Source organism: Tetrao urogallus (assembly GCF_951394365.1).
Source record: "Tetrao urogallus genome assembly, chromosome: 2".
Taxonomy (NCBI): domain Eukaryota; kingdom Metazoa; phylum Chordata; class Aves; order Galliformes; family Phasianidae; genus Tetrao; species Tetrao urogallus.
The window spans coordinates 81581969-81600122 of NC_136814.1; the positions used below are offsets into that span (position 1 = coordinate 81581969).

Below are 18154 nucleotides of genomic sequence, written 5' to 3' on the forward strand. Positions count from 1 at the left end.
ATTAACAAGATTGCAGCTTTCCAAAAATTAACTGGAGACTGTTCTAAAATATACCACAAAATGAAAGAAACACTCTTGAAGCAACATTAAGCATATCATTAAGTTAAATGATTAAAAAAAAATCATTTTTTTTTTACTGGAGCAAAAGGATCAGTTTAGCACAGCCACATTTCCTAAGCCACACCACACACTGTTTGAAATGGAATAGTTTTGTTTTGTAGGAATTATTTCTTCACATAAATCTAGAAAATCCAAGAAATACTCAAGAAGCTTGAGTAAAATTCAGTGTCTAAACTGTATTATTCAACATTAAGTTTAAAACAGCCTAAAAAATTTAGGTTTTGGAAATTTCATCTCAATTTTTCTCAGACCATAGTAGGTCCTTCTTCGCAATTCTAAGAATTTAATCTGTCACTTGAAAACTTCACTCATTTTTGTTTTCACATTTCTACAGCACAGTGAGGTGTGGGCTTGACAGAACTGGGAGAGCACTGAGAACTTTCTCCAGCAGTAAGTTTGGATCCTTTTTGAGTCTTTTTGGAAAAAAAGAAAAAGGGGGGGGAGGGGGATGGGGAGTGAGAGAGTTAACAGTCCCAATAACAGTCTGTATCCAATGTTCTCCATGACTTGAAGGATATCTACTTAAATGAGAACTGTCCTTGGCAATCTTGGTCCAAAACACAAAGAAGACCAAGCATATTGATGGAACAAACCAGAAGATATTAGTATGTTTTGCTACCAGCAAAGAGAATTAACAGAGAAAAACTATTGAGGCAAATTCTGCAATTACCTTTTCAGTCTCATTACTATGAACAAACTAATTTTTCAGCAGGATATAATGAAATACTTTATATTTAAATTATGTTAATAACAAAATGGAAATGCTTTTATGTTACTTATAATAATATAAGGGAAAAATGACATTTCCTTAATTAACAAGGCAAGATAATGTCTACATTTACTACAAGGCCTTGCACTTACCAGTGGCATGTAACAAACTAGCTTCTAATTTGTGTGGAATTCTTGGAGGGATTTTCATAGATGCACGAATCTGGTAAAAGCTAAAGAAAAAGACAGTGACTTGCAACACATGTGGTACAGTACATCTCAGTTACCATATTCAGGTACACACAACGAAGAAGCAGAAAATAGGAATGAGGAACAAGACAAGGAAGACTGAAAGATTAACACTGTGCTCTTGTGACTCTTCATCAAGCAGAAAGATGGCCACATGTGAATAGAAGGAGGAATTGATCACAGAGCTTATCTTTCCAAATTACAGTGTTGGGGTAGATTTTTATATAGGTATATGGTAGATTTATGCCAGTAAGGATAGGAACTGCAGGTTTACAGCCTAAAAAAAGAACCAACAAAAAACATAACCAACACCTTTTGCTTTTTGTTTTCTCAGTCTGTGTCTGCATCTTTAAATAGAGTTTTTAATCCTGTTTAGTTCCATACTGTCTCCAGCCTTGATTGTGATCTATGAAATCCCTAATTGTCTCATACACTTTATTGGACTTTTCACATGACACAAGCACCCACAAATAAATACTTAGACAATGTGTTCTCTCCACCTCATCTCAATTCAGATAATTTGTTTATATTTGAGCTGGTTAGCTGCGGTCACCTCCATGAGAGAGTTCCATGAGCTGCAACACAGCTGCACAAAAAACACCTCCACCAAAGGCAGGGAACGAGAACATTCAGAAGTAGAAAGTGGGCAGAAGCTTTTTTATTCCACTCAATCAATCTTACAGCTTGTTTTCATCACCTACACTAAAAAAATCCCAACCTACTGCATTGTTCTGATTTTGGGTTCTATCAATTCAGCCTAAACCGATGATCTGGTAGTTCATTAGTAAATGTTCTTTTTATTTGCCTAAGAATAAATAAATAAAAATCATTCTTAAATTAACATTTCAACAAAATTAGTAAATAAATATCAGTCTGGTCCAACAGAAGATATTTAAGCCAGTGGTGTGGTTAGAGATAAGAGCTCACAGCAAAATCCTTCCTCCTGTTTAAAAATTGGATAAAGCAACCTGCTGCAAACTAATAAATACATATTTTGATTTAGACACCCAGAGGTCAAAGAAGATTTCAAGCACATTTCTTAAGTCGTTCATAAAGCATGAATTACTTCGACACCTGATAAACAAATATTAAGTGCTCACTATCATGTTCTACAGGAGTGTAAGGAATTAAGGTGATAAGAGAGTCTTCTCATCAGTAATCTAGGAAGATGCAATCTAGTTTGCTAAGCTACTCCTTTTCTATGGGTCAGATGTGACTTCTATCATTTGGTGAGTTACTCATTTCACCTACACTGAGGAAAGATGGTACATTATGATGTACAATAACCTCAGTAAGGAGATACTTCTCACCAGCTTCAGCTTCACTGTCATTTCTGGACCCCCAGTAAGCACCACACAAGAGCACGACATCCTGCAAAGCACATCTTCTCGTGATCCAAATGATAGGAATGTAATAGCAGAGCACAATGCTTGTTACTTCAGGTGTTGAGAAAAGAATAGAAAATCCTTGGTATGGTTTATATTAAATAATACACCTCAGTAGTTCAGTGACACGCTGTGTTTTTACTAACCTTCTATCAAGCTGGGTCCCTTTATCAGACTTTAAAACAGCATCATTCCCAGACAACATATGGAATCGTGTTGCAGATACACAGAGCATAGCTTGAGTTTAAAATCTTTACCAAATGTGGATTAACGAACTAAGACTGCAACAATGTAATGTGCAAGGCAAACAACAAAAACTAAACACTGAACAGAGAAAGAGGTTAAATTCCATAGTATTTAATGTTGTAAAACTCATTTGCCCTAATGATTCTATTAGATATTAGATGACTATTCACATTCTGGGCCCCAGTGAAAACAGTAATCAATAGAATTGTTCATTACATGCTTCAAATGTAATTTGTGAAACAAAAGCCTGTTTTGACAATCTTACTCTTCCTATTATTAATTCATCAAAAGCAGAGCATTTTATGCTTTTCTATGCTTTTTATATTTTTTTATATTATGCTTATTCTATGCATTTCTATGCTTTATCCAGTAAACCCTTTGCCTGCCTGATGGATTTTAATTTGGGTTAATGGGGAGATGAAGGTGCACTGTTTGCTTGTTTGAGACAGGTGGCTCTGACACTCAGCGCAGATTTATACTTTAAGCAGTTCACAGCAAAACATTTACCTGTTAATCTGAATATTTAAATCCTGGAGGAGTTCAGCTTAGGACAAATATGTAAACCTTAGTTTCAAATCTTGCACCCAGGTCTTTGAAACAATTATTTTACAGCATAAGATATTTCAATTAAAAAAACCAACATCCTACACAGTAGTTATCCAAATTATTCACCATCACTCATCTTTAAATATTCTATAGATTAAGGATCTATCTGCAAATGAAGCGCTGTGATACTGATATAAAATGTTTTATTTACAACCAAATAGCATTTGTAATGCAGAAAATAAAGAAGTGTTTTCTAAAGCTCAGATACACTCTGGGGTACTCAAAGAGCTGGCTGATGTCATCATGAGACCTCCCTCAATTATTTTTCAACAGTCTTAGTAATCTGGTGAAGCTCCACTACACTCAAAGCTGGCAAACATTCCAATTTTCAAGAAGGGCAACGAAAAAAACTTTGGTTACTACAGGCCTGTCAGTCTTATTTCAGTGTCTGTTCAAATTATAGAGAAAATTATTCTGGGAGTTCTTGAAAAACACTTGAAAGACAATGCAGTCATTGGTCATAGCCAACATGGGTTCACAAGGAGAAAAGTCCTGTTTTACAAACAATTTCCCTTTGTGACAAGGCTACCAAGTTGACCAAAGGAAGACAGCCGATGTAAACTTCTTGGATTTCAGCAAAGCTTTCAATACTCTCACAGCCTCCTTCTGGACAAAATGTGCAGCATACAGCTATACAAATACAGTGGTTGAACAGCTGGCTGATAACGTTGGTCTCAAAGAATTAGGGTAAATGGGGTTACATCAGGCTGGTGGCCAGTCACTGATGAGGTTCTGCAGGGTTTCATTTTGGAGTCAGTTCTCTTCAGTGATTTTATAAATGACATGGAAACAGGACTTGAAAGTATATTAAGTTTGCAGATGATATTAAATTGGGAAGAGCTGTTGATTCCTCTAAATGTAGAGAGCTCTGCCTTGCAGAGAGATCCTGAGATATCAGAGGGCTGGGAAATCATCAACCACATAAAGCTGAACAAGAGCAAGGGCCAGATTCTGCACCTGGAATGTGGCAACCCTGGATCTATATACAGACTGGGGAATGAGAGGCTGGATAGCAGCCCCATGGAAAGGGATCTGAGGGGTCTGGTTGATGTCAAGTTGAACATGAGCCAGCAGTGTGCCCTGGCAGCCAAAAGAGCCAAGTGTACCCTGGAGTGCATCAGGCCCAGCACTACTAGTCAAGGGAAGAGACTGCCAGGTTGTATTCTGTTTTGGGCGCCGCAATATAAGAAGGACATCAAACCCCATTACAGTCTACAGCTTCCTCACAAGGGGAGGGAGCTCTAGTGCATCAATAGGACCCAAGGGAACAGCACAGAACTGCATCAGAGGAGGGTCAGGTTGGGTGTAAGGAAAAGGTTCTTCACAAGAGGGCAGTGGGCATGGAGCAGGTTCCTCAGGGCAGTGGTCATGGCCCCAGGCTGCTGGAGTTCAAGGTGCAACAAGTTCAAGGGAAGTTCTGAAACTGTACAGCCACCACTGCATTCAAAATTACAAAGTTGTTTTTTTTTTTTCTTAATTCCTGCAGTTTTTCATTTCTCCTGGGTTCCACGGCTGAATCATGGTACGTATATGCATTATCTGGGTTTTACCTGGAGAATGAAGGTTCATTCATTGGAGACACTGTTCACTACAGGGTTCCCCACCTCATCTTGAATGCCCACACTTAGTTTTCTCACAGATAATATAACTCAGTAGCTATGGTGATGCATTCTCCTCATTCCCCAAAAACCATCAGGCCATCTGCTTCTCAATAAAGGAAACTATGACTACTACTAAGGCACACTATGGCAGACCATCCCAGCGCTAGTCTTATTAAGACTAGGTAAGCCAATGCCACTTCTGAAACATCTAAAAACATAATTATTATGTCAATAATGTAGCCTTAAGGCTACTTTAAATTATCTTCCTGATAAGGAACAGAGGCACCTCTGCTTACTGCTGTCAAAAAAGAATGTTTTATGTACAGAGATAAGAGCATGTTCTCTTGAAAAAGCATTACCAACAGATCATGTGGATTCTGTCTTAGTAATAGCCCTCACTCTGCAGTAGTCCATAGCCAGGGACTGCTTGTCTTGAGAAGTCATGCTGAGAAAGATCTGAGAGCCTTGGCAGACACCAAGTTGAACACAAACCACCAGTGGGGCCTGGCAGAAGAATCATGGAATCACAGAATTGCTCAGGGTGGAAAAGACCTTAAAGACCATCAAGTCCAACCACCACCTAATCATATTACCCTAACAATCCTCCGCTAAACCATGTCCCTGAGCACCACATCCAAACAGTTTTAAACTCATCCAGGGATGGCGACTCAACCACCTGCCTGGGGGGCCTATTCCAGTGCTTAACAACCCTTTCTGTAAAGAAATTTTTCCTGCTATCTAACCTGCACTAACCCTGGCACAACTTAAGGCCATTTCCCCTCGTCCTGTTACCTGTCACCAGTGAGAAGAGACCAACCCCTCTCTTGCTGCAGACACCTCTGAGGTATTCAAAGCATTAAGGTCTCCCTTCAGCCTCCTTTGCCCTAGATTAAATAACTCCAGTTCCTTCGGTCTCTCCTCATAGAGCATATTCTCCAAGCCCTTCACAAGCCTTGTTGCCCTTCTTTGGACCTGCTCCAGCACCTCAGTGTCCTTTCTGTATTGAGGTGCCCAAAGCTGAACAGAGAGAGATGGGGCCTCACCATCCCATCCTGGGCAGTATTAATAGAAGCACAGCTAGTTGGTTGACAACAGTGATTATCTCTTTACTCAGCACTCATTAGACCACATCTGGAATTCTGCATCAAGGTGACATGTGAGGTAGGCAGCATCTTCTAGTTCCTATTACATCATAAACTTGAGGGGAAAAAAGACAATATACAAAACTATCTCTTAAAATTTGCCAGCCTTTCCTTCTCTAAATGCTCCCAGCATTTATCCTTTCTTTCTCAGCTCACAGACAGCAGGTGTTATGTAAATCGTTGACAGCAGGTCAAAGATGAATGCCAGATCTCTTACCATTTCAGTGCATAAAACCTTTGTTTTGAAACAATTTCACACCAATATCCCAAAAGGTACCTTTGCACATGCTTTGTATTTACTGTGTCAGCACACAGAATTAAAATTGAAGTCACTAATAGAATGCTTATAAATATCTGCAGCATTTCTGCCAACCCAAGCCTATGCAATGCGCTAAATGTATGTGCTTGCTGCTGCCCATTTTAACTCATTTGGTCCTGAATACAATAACATGCACATCCATAATTCCATAGTAATGCTATTAAAAAGTTGAAGGATATCTGGAGATTAGTATCCTTACAACAGACATTGTAGAAAAAGGTCTTCTAAAATAGATATTCAGTACTACTGATCTCCAATAGGCTTGGAAGAACTTCACTGGTCATCCTGAGTAAAGGATTAAATCTTTTCCAAACAAGTTGCATTAAAATCTCGTAGACTCAAAATCTGACATGAATCAGAAAATACTTTCCAACATGGAAACACAGACAGATTTCTTTTTTCTCTGGGATCATCATTTAGATGGGTATGGGTTCATTTATAATCTGAGCAAGAAATTGGCTTAATAACAATCAGAATTTATCTTGCTACCAACAAAGGAAAGATAAGAAGTAATGGTTACGTGGCTTTTTAATGCTCTTACATGGAACCACAGGCAGTAATGTGTGCAAGTAGAGTCATCAAGGACAAGCATTATTAAAAAAAAAAATATCTCATGCATAAAAAAAGCCTGTGTGCTTTTACAGAGACAGCTGCGTGAGCACTTACTAAAAAAACCACTTACTTCACCAGCTAAAGCACATTCCAAGGGAAATGCATGTCCTGGAAAAGTTTTATAATACAATTCAGTGAGGTAAAACTTTTCTGCAGTTCCTCTTGCCAAGCAGAGGAAAGGCAGAAATGCACACGGCAAATTCTGACCTTGTCCCTGAGTCCCCATGCACTCAATGCACACTTAAATGGATTCAGTCACACTAACAAGAGCAAACAATGAACATCTTGGACTTCAGCACTCACAGGCGCACTGGGTCACCTGCAGGGCAGCTTCTAAATTTATCAGTTTGCAAAACGAGGGAACAGCTGTGACCTTGCAGATGCAAAACCTCAGGAAAGCCCTTGGGATCTACTGAACACGTGGTCCTGTTGAAAACCACCTGCTCAGGTGCAGAAAACTACTGATGCTCCTCTCCTTTCCTTTGTCCAAGCTGACATCAACCAGACAGGTGTGGCAAAGCAAGCTTCATTTGGTGCACAGGAAAATGGAGAACAGAAACTTCCACTGCAGTAAGGGTTTGAGGCAGCTATATATTAAAAACATGCAACAGAAGAAAAATTTTTATGTACTTCTGTCAGCATCTCCCTGTCCTACAGTCTTATCTTGTGATAAACCCCCCTTGCTACTGCAGAGACCCTAACAACACTAATTCTTTCAAGAATGTAGAAAAACCCATCTTAAAAGCTGTAAAGGCATTTAGCACTTCACACAGCCAGTCACAAACCTGTATTGTTTGGAATTTTGCTGGGAAGTAACTTTAAAAAAAAATACATCTCATGTCTATGGAACACCTTGATTTCTAACAACTAAAGATGCATTTGAACGAAAGAGTTGTTAGGTTGAGAGGTGGATGGCAATTATTTGGAAGATTATTACCTCAATAAATCAGACAAGGGAGACAGGAAAGTAAATGCAGTTAAGGATTTTGCCTTATTATTACAAAAGGCTTTTCTCCATGTTCTTACCAGCAGCACAATCGGGTACAATTTCTGCAGTGGTACTTAAAAACAGAAAGGGAAATACTACTCTCAAATAAATCTCGTTGTTTCTTTTTTTAAAGAGCCTAATAAACATGTAATAATGGATTAGCTTTTATTTAATCAAATAAATCTTAACTTGTATCAGTCTGTTTATAATTTTAGTTCCCCTTTTATTTCCTGTTATTACTGAAGGGAACATAATAAATCATGCTAAGTTTTCTCTAAATTTAAGTTATCTTTAAATTATAACAACTCTACAGATCTCATCTTAATGATTTCCCTGCTATGAAAACTTTCCAACTGCATTTACATGGATTAAAATTAGTATTACAATGTTTTATGTATTTAATTCAAGATATTAGCATCACAAATAACATTTTACAAGTGTTTATCTTCTGATTGTCTCGAACATTTCAATTTTCTGGGGACAAAGGTACAGGATGTAAAGTTTTCCTGGCAAGTGGAGTCACAGCTTTTCCAAAGCTCCACCTTCTGCAAACAGACAGCGGTTCTTCTTCAGAAACATCACAACATATTAATTTTGAAATCAAGGTTTAGCAAACACAACAGATGGGAGACCAGAAGACAAGTCTGACAACTCATTTTCTGGTACTTGCTCCAACGGTATTTCAGTTTTTGTTTCCCAAGTTTTGCAGCTGTGCATCTATTTCATCTGTCAGTAATCAAACATACAAGCTTTACCATTCTCTTGGTAGCCTACTTTAATGAAATTCAATCTCTATTCTATGAGCAAACATATCATGCACTTAATGAAAAATGGAAATTTAGGTACCACAAAGAAATTGCGACAAAAATAATGGTAAGGAAAAAAAAAAAACCACCAAATGCACACAAACTATCATGTTTTATGCAAGATACATTACATAAAAGTCAGTACTCTCTTGACCTTGCCAACATCTTCATCTTTTTCCCTGTAGACAGCTTCACCACTTAAGGAAGTTACATCAGCTCGAGTTCTTTTTTCTTCTTTTCTAGTTTATATCAATGTTGTTTCTAATACAACTGCTCTTAGATGTTATTTGGACATTATGAAAAAAAAACAAAACCAATGATGAAAAAAAACCAATGACCAATTATGAAAAAAAAACAAATCCTTTGGCGTCAGAAGCTTCCATCTTTCACCTTCAAGCAAGGTGAAGTTTCATGATTGATTTAAGCCAGCTTAAGACAGCATCGCCAGGAGCAAGATAGGAGCAAAGTCACACTCCAAAACCTCTTGCGTTCCCTGGTTTAAGGCTGACTTTCCACCACTGCTCCTTGTAAGCAGAAATCTGCCAGACTCACTGAAGAAGTATTGCAGGTTCTCCTCAGGGAACTGGAGGGGCGGGGGGGGTTGCTATTCTGAATGTCAGCATACTTGCTTTCTGTTATCTCCTTCCTCCTTTCCAGTGGGAAAGGTCCTGGCGCTGTAGTAATGATTAGGGTCCTTTCCCTCAGAAATATCAGGGCTTGAGCCCCTCACTGCCCTACAGCTGTCTGAATCCTTTAATTTGTCTCTCATGCTAGCTGGCATCGAGGAAATCTTCGTCCTCTTCGTAATAAGGGAATACCAAGAAAGTCTTGAAAATTAGACTATGGTTTTACAACACAAGGAATTTTGCAAAAAAAGTCAAGTTTGAAGAGCTCTGTTTTCACTTTTCCTTCTGCCTTGTCCTCCCAGACACTCACTCTTGCCCCTGTGCTACAACATATTTTCCTCCACTCAATCCTATCAGCATGCTACTTGCAGAGCAGTGCTGCAAACTGGACTCATTCAGCAGCTCAGACAGCACAACTGAGAGGCTGTCCATTGTGGTGACGAGGAAGAATCAGGAGCAAGGAAAGCAGAAACTGCAAACTGGCACTGCCAACCAGAGTCTGTATCTGCAAATGACAGCTAGGGAAATTAGAATGGATGTAGCTGATGTCTGTCACAGCTCCCTATCCTACAGGAAGTGATGCCAACTGAGGAGGAGGCAGAAGTTCAGACAGAGGGTTTCTTTCAAAACATACTCATCTCTGGACTGCTGTCAGCAAAAGATCATACTGATGAAGCAGACCCTACTGTTTGACAGTCTCCTAACATGGAGGACTGAACTTCCACGGCATTACAGTTATATCAGCCCAGAAGCCAGTTGGTGATAAAAGCAGGGATCCTGTTCCTCTGTTCTATCTTCTGCTCTTGCACTGGCAGAGTTAGCTGTGGAAGGTAGAATTATACTGTCTGTTTGCTGTAATTCTTCTGCTGGCTTACTATTTTGGCTTGGCCCATGAAAAGGTAGAAGAGCATTACTGCAGGCACACAGGAAACACCAGAAGAGGGACGATTCTTTTCAGACTGCTGCTATCCAATAGGTCTCCTTTTCACTAACCTGTACACCCTTAGCTAATGTCCCAGCCCACTTAATCCCCTCCCAGACTACACTGCTGCCAGCTGCTACAAATGCTGACCATCTGATTGATCACAGAATGGCAAACAAATCAAGAGACAACCATGCATATTAAACCCTTTGGCAGATATATGCCACTGTATTGGCTTAAGCCAACCACAAATCCGCAGACAAGAAATCTGTTTCACAGTGGATTTGAGTCCAAGGAATTTTCAAACTTTCTGGAGAAACTAAGTTGAATAGATTAACATGAATAAGTTGAATTGGGCAAAGTTCTTTTTTTTCTTCAATAAATAAAAAATGAAGAGCTCAGATGTGTAAGCCTGACTGCCTACAACCCTCTGGAAACATCTCGAGTTTCTTACCTGTCAACTCAAGAATCTGGCAAAGGGAGAACAAGTGGAGAGGAAGGAATGACAGTAAGAAATCTCAAGGTATGAAAAGTTACTTTGTATGACATACAGTAATTGGAAAAGGTATCGGGAGGTTTAATGAGTGAAAGAAGAAGATTTTAAGAGATGTGATGCAACGTGAGTTCTGAGGAGGCACTTGATTGAAGCAGAAGCAGCAAGTCTGAGTTTGGTGGTGTGACAGGTGTGCGATAGGCACCCACATTCAGACAAAGCTGCATTTCTAAGATAATCCAGTAAACTGTGGTCTGTGGTTGCAAATACATAAATATGTAAGAATGGATGTATGCACAGCAGAAGGAGCACAAGGCGGCACTATGCCACGATTTTCTGTTGTTCCACAAGGCAGATATGACTCTGGAATACTCAGGGAACATTTCTCTCTATTCCTGCTGATTGCTTTGGATCTCAAGCTAATTGAAAGAACTAGCATAAATCATCTTTCTGCAATAACCAACTACACGTAATTAGGGAAGAACACTTAGAAACAAGAGATTTTTCTTTGCTTCTCATTACCCTCAGATAGAGACTGGTCTGAACTATAAGACAACAAAGAATCTACATGCTACAAAAGAGTGCTACACTTTTGAGAGAGAATCTTAAAATTAGCAACGCTAATGATTAAGCACATTTCTTAATGCAAAGTTAAAAGTGCTTCTGCTGTCATATGCCATTCCAGAATACTGAACTCAGTAAAACTTGGATTTAGAAAGAGAAGTTACATACTAAAGAAACCATTATTCTAATGTCTTCAACTAACACCTCAGTGAACACCTAATCTCATACTACACACAGAAGTTAACAATATTGTTATAGTTAAAAAAAGGTTAAAAAAAAAAAAAGCTTTATCTGGAGAAAAATCATTGTATATTCAGGAATGTCTTGCACTGTCACTTACTCCTTAAAATGAACTCTCTGGTCATGTTTCTGCTGAAAATCTTCATTCAGTCTGCTGACAACACTGCACAAGGCTGATCCATAATCCTTACACTGCAACACGAAATGGTACCTGGTCTTTTCTTTTCTTTCTCAAAAGGCACATTTTCTTTGAAAATGTAAAGAAAGAAGCAATTACACAGACCTCCAAGTACAGTCCTTAAAGGAAAACATGTGACTTAAGCCATATCACAGTTACATTTAATGTTCTTGTCACACAAAATAGCTACAGCTATGGCAGTGCTCCAGCAGGCTTCGGCAAGATGGCAAAAGGACACATCTAAACACTTGTTATTTTATTCTTGAAAAGTAAATTTTGCCAAATTCAGTGTCTGGAAAGTGCATCTGACTCATTCAAAATAATATACTCTGAATATTAGGATGACTTGTTTCCCTTCCAGAAGGACTACATAGGTCTAGGTGCTAAGGTCTGAATAAAATCCACGTTATTTGAAATCCATAGCCAATACCTGAGAAGTCTAGAACATACAATGAATAGCCAGGAACATTTATCAAACACTGAGGCATATTTTTGAAAGTATATTGGCTGAGGGAGTGTTGGAGGGCAAAAAAACAATGTTAAATTTTTGCAAACAAACCCTTCAGTACAGCTGCAATTACCAACAATTTGTATTGTACCCAGGAATAATGACTGAAGAAGTAAGCACCTATACCATCATATTTAGATATGTCAGAAGATGCATCTAAAACCAAGAGCTGCAGTCATCTGATTTAGTTTCTTAAGAGCAAGGCAAGTCCTCTAGGAATTAATGCATGGAGTGGAATAAAAAGATAAGATTCTCCAAGTCTGAATAGAAACCCAACTTACAGTGGCTTTGAACAACTACTCAGCAACCTTCTCTGTGTGGCCAGAAGTATCCTAACACAGATATTTTACTCAGGTATCTAAAGACAAGTGGTACAACCTGCCAGTGTCTTAAGTTCCATTCATATAGCTAAGGCAGAGCATAGATCAAAAGCTTTAATTTCCAACTCAAAGGAAGCAGTGCTCAATTTTACACTTACTTTTCCAACTACTATTCTCAACAAACGTTGGGCTTTTCCTTTTGAAAAGGCAAGATTCTGAAGTACCATCATTTGGCACTTCAAACAGACATTGCTTATTTGACCACATCACATCTTTGTCCTCTCAGGCATCCTCCGTCAGAAGACCTATCGGGGTATTTGATCATACTAACTTCTAACATCTGAAGCAATACCAACTTAACATATGACTTCTGATTGCTCATTCCCAGTTTTGCCTGTTCTTGCCTCAGAGCAAGAAGGACCTGTGTGTGCGACCACCACTGAACTAGATGCAGAAATCGATCCACTTAAAAAAAGTAAGAGAAGTAGTAAGAAAGAGAAGTACCTGCGCTTTTTTCCCAGACAGACAATTCCCTGCTTTTACAGCCTGGCCCTCTAAATCTTGAACCTGCATTACTGCTGTTTGTATTACTGGAAAATCATAAGCTGTAGAACAGAGCTCATCTTGCAGCTACTAGACCAATCTGACAGTTTTCTTCTCCCTTTGAAAAGATCATATTACATTAAGTAAAGATCACAGTGCTATGCTTCAGAAGATCTGCTGCTACATGTCAGAAGAGGACTCAGAGCACTTATTTCCTAGAGTCTGTGTCATACAGGAATGCAGTTTGAAAGTAAAAGTTTGACTGGGCTTTATGAATTCCAAACAAAACCAAGCAGGTCTGCCTGAACATGCCATGTACCCTAACTGCTTGCTATTTGATCATATGCCAATGACACAAACCATTTGCAGAGGCTGCTTCTTTATTTAGGAACAGAAACTGTCCATCTCCTGATTCAGCCAGGGCTAAAAATGCTAACTTAATGTTAACACGTTATAAAACTTATGCAGATAATTCACTGGATCCAGAGAAAACAAAACGAAATAAGCTTTCATTTGTTGCCTGATTTCTTATTAAATTACCATGTAATCATAGTAAGAGTCATTAAAATTCATGCTCTGATTCAGTGTATTTTCTTTTATGCTACATTGCACAACAAGACAGATGGAAGCATAAAATGTCATTGCTGCTGAGATACATTTGTAACTCTCCACACAGGGCCAAAACATGCATCTATGGCATAGAACAATAACATAAGGTTCACTTCCCAATAGCTTCCAAGAAGTTTTTTCACATTTCTGTGATACTGGACTTAACAAAATAAACTTTTACCTTAAAAAAAAAAAAAAAAAAAAAAAAAAAAAAAAAAGGAAAGATAAGTCAGACACATAGAGCCTTTAGTACTGAAAAGTCTAAATGCAAATCTAGCTAGCTGTGTGCACTATTATAGACAAAATAAAGAAATGGTTAGACAAAATAAGATTGCACACAGTCAGAGAAAATCTAGACTAATGCTGTTTTCAAAGCAGATCTCACAGCAACACCTGTGCTGTGCTTAACTACAAACCATCAGCTGAGTTCCTCTTGACCAATACATTTTCCAATTCATATTTGAAAAAGCAATTATTAATGATTATTAAAAATAGGGAGAATAGGCCTTCCTGTATTAAGCCTAGTTAACTAGCTACCTGTTGTGCAAATGGACAGAGTCCTTATGCTAAAGGGCTTACAGGAAAAGAGACAGCATGGAAATATAAATAGGGATGTGCAATGACAGACACAGAAAATGTCAGTGTTTCAAAAACAATTTGAGGAAACAGCTTTTGTGTGAAGACACTGGCAGGACAGAAAAAGAAATGACTTCTTTCAGAAAAACCCCCGTGTATCTAATAGTTCTACAAAGTACGAGACTTTTCATTTTGCAACAATACAAACGCATTGAGCATCTCTTTTGCAGACTTTTCAAAGTGGAAAACCAGTATGGAAAAATTAATATCCTGGTTTGAAAACTGAGAAGTGGGAAATGCAGCCTGGCACCAAGGCTAAGCTGCTAATAGGAGTCAGGCAGCGTAACACAGGAAAGATGGAGACCTTGCTTTCCTAGAGTGCTTGATGCTGTGATGAGAGAGGAGTCAGAAGACTGACTGACAAGGTCAAAACGACAGCCTTCAAAGTAGAACATAACATATATCAAAGTCAAATGAAAATTAAATGAAGTAGTTAAGGGAATTTACCAGTTTGCATTATATACCAGACTATGAAAGATGTTATATTACGGTCCTTCACCCCAAAAGAATTCACAATTGAAATAAAGGTGGGATGCAAGCAGGCAGTCAGGTACAAACAGGATAAAAAGACTGATCAATCCACCCAAAGTGAGCCCACAGTTCCTGTTTCTTCCTCAGGCAAATGCATCTCTAGTTTAGGGCAAAGCCAGTGTTCAGGCAGAACAACTGCTGCAGAAAATGGGCACCAGATTTGTCATTCATGAAGTCTCAGAATCTTTAAGACAGTTTTGTGGCAGGTAGGTTTCTTCTCCACGTTTAAAACATGCATCATTTGTGAGTGGCTGCCACTCTCAACTGTCAGAAAATAAGGGAACTTTAAATCACAATAAATATGAGCATGGAATCACAGACTCACAGAATATCCCAAGCTGGAAGGGACCCATAAGAGCATTCTTTTGGCTCATGCTCAATTCACTGCCCATCAGGCCCTAGGTGTACTTCTCTGCAAAGCTGTCTTGGAGCCAGTTAGCCCCCCAGCCTGCACTGTTAATGGGGTTATCTGCCCCCATCTGTATGACTCTGCATTTGCCTTCAACACAGTGAGGTTCCTGTCAGCCTGTATCTCCAGTTTATCCAGGTCCTTTCAAAGAGAAGTTCTATTCTCTACTGTATCTTATCACTCCCTGCAGTTTGTTATCATTCAAAAACTTGCTGAGAAGGCACAGTGTTTCATCATCCAGGCTGTTAACCAAACTCTACACAGTATTGATCCAGTCTCAATCTGTGAGGGATGCTATTAGCCATTAACTGTGGGTTGGACTTTGCACCACTTGACCACAACATTTGGGGTATGGTCACCAAACAGTTATCCACCAACTCATTATACTGTTCTCCAGTTCACACCTCACTCAAACCATAGTACGTTTCCCATTTTATTTATAAAAGGACAGCACTACAAACCCCTAATCTAACTGGAGCCTTTATGAAATGACAAAAGGGCCTTGCTATCTCAGATCTTCAATCTCACAGCTCCCAGCCAATTAAATTTCTTTTACTCATTTTGTCACACAATACTCATATATCAAACAGTGTTTGGGCAAAAACTCCCATGATCACATCACGCTAATCTAAAAAGGAAAATTATGTGAAGCCTTATCTGAATGTAGCAACAGATTAAAATGAACCAAAAGAGCAACCAGGAGCAAGCTCGCTTTTAAGTAATTGGTACAGAGCTATAAGAAAATATTATATAATGAGATAGCTGTATTAGATCAGAAGAACTTAAATTATTCTTTAACTACATTACGTAACTCTACTACTTACAGCTGCAGTGCAGCTTTTAGGAAAAGCTAACCACCAAAATATCTCCACGGACATGGGACTTACTCTGGCAGTGCAGCTCCCTCTCCTTCCTAACTTTGCTTTCTAAGATAACATGGCTGAAGTTGAAGGCTGAAACCAGAGACTCAGTATCTACTTGTCATTTTTCTCATGTCAGCATTCTTCTTCTCTCAACTTGTTCTGTTAATGTACTGTGTTATAAAGAGCAAGCTTAAAAGAAATGTGCCAAGTTGAGCACTGTAATTAAAATGCAGTGTTTTGCTTCCTAACTACCTTGTTGAGGGATCATTAGGATCAGAGGGTGAAGATAACCTAAACACTTCCTTTCCTTCAGGCTCTTCTCTATTAAAACTAACATGTTGCCATATTCTAACCTCTCCCTCACTGCTAATTTCAGGGGGGAAAAAAAGGACACAGTTCAAAGAACTATACTTTTTTTGTCGAAGTACTTAGAATATTCTCAGTATTCTCTCAGACCTCTTAAGTGCTCCTCAATCCTCCTCCAATGAAGACTGAAATTACAATTTCCCCCAAAAGATGGATGCAGCCATTTTGCTGCATATAGTAAGACCGCAAACGATAGTGAACATAACAGCTTATCACCTGTCAGTACCAACTTCAAATTTACCAGAAGTCAAATTTAGAGAAGGGTAAGCTCTCTTTACAAAGGCATCTCTTGACTCCACCTCCAGATCTCCTTCCCAGTTCTGTGGGGGCACAGCACAGCGAGGACAACAGAAGCTAGTGAAGTTCTCTAATGCCAAATTGATAAACTAATATGCTAATAGGGGCAGCAACATTTTTAAAAGATTTTAAAAGATTCAAGAGAAAAGCCTATCATATTGCAAGCAAAAGGGATTACAGCAATTAAGATACGAAAGGGTAAAAGTCTGGGTAAGAATATCATCTACTCTCTAAAAGAACAACAAAACTTCCTTCTTGTCCAATCAGACAGTAGGTACTTCTTTACAGCTTAAGTTTTTGGTCAAATTACTCAAACATTTCAATTCCTGGCCAGAATATACCTTTCCAACAAAGAATAAATAACTTCCAAATCACTATAAAACAGTCAATAACACATGAAGCAACTCTACATGACGCAACGCATTCTGAACTTTCCGACATCAGCCATACACCACAGCGAAGTGTGAAAGAATGCACCACCTACCCTCTTTGAAACAAATCCACATTGAAGAATTTGTGGAGCTCCACGGAGAATTCTACCATAGCCTGAACTTCACTCATGTTTATGAGGATGCAGATGTCAAAACTTGTCAGCACCTTAGTTACTGAAAACAAACAGAAAACAATTTTTTAAAAACATATGCATAGGGCAACATCTAGCTGGTCCTTATAAAATGAAAATGCTATTGTATACAGTTTCATAGGTTCCTTAAATATACATTTCCTGTGGTAAACATGAACAATGGATATGCCAAATCCTGCCCAAAATATCTTGTATCTTTGCTGTGGAGGAATCAAATATTATCAAAGAAGTATCACGATATGATTAGCATAACACAGCCCTGGAACTTACTGATAGTTACGTACTGCAGCTCTGCTCTGGTAATTGGCTGGAGAGAAGAAAAAATACTGCCATGAAGGAGACAAAGAGCATGATCTCCTTCCAGCCCTTACTGAAGCAGAGTGGCCAAGCAAGTAGCACTACCTCAAGTCTGATATGAGGATAGGAGTAGCTGAATTACAATTCGGTCAAATAGAAGTTGTAAGGACTGACAGGACCTGTAGGACTTTTAAGGGGAAGACTGGAGAGGAGAGGCAGGCGTTAAGGTGGGCAACACACCCATTCTCAGTCAATCTTTCTTAGTAGTAAAGCATTACTTCTCGTTGTCCTTTTTGCAGCCACAGACTGGCACCATACTGCTAATTTACAATTGCCTGCTGATACTTAAATTAAAATCCTACAGACTTTGATGAGTTCTGCTGTTTT

At 38.8% G+C, this 18154-nt stretch overlaps 1 protein-coding gene across 1 annotated transcript in view; it reads right to left on the reverse strand.

Annotated features, from left to right (window-relative positions):
- FAM135A (family with sequence similarity 135 member A) overlaps positions 1-17448 on the reverse strand; it is a gene marked incomplete at both ends in the record, with an annotated part of 64074 nt that extends 46626 nt beyond the window's left edge. The window contains 2 exons of the mRNA XM_079532726.1: positions 982-1061; positions 17372-17448. Coding sequence (XP_079388852.1) covers positions 982-1061; positions 17372-17448 — 157 coding nt within the window. The remainder of the gene's footprint in view (positions 1-981; positions 1062-17371) is intronic.
- Positions 17449-18154: the final 706 nt, after the last annotated feature.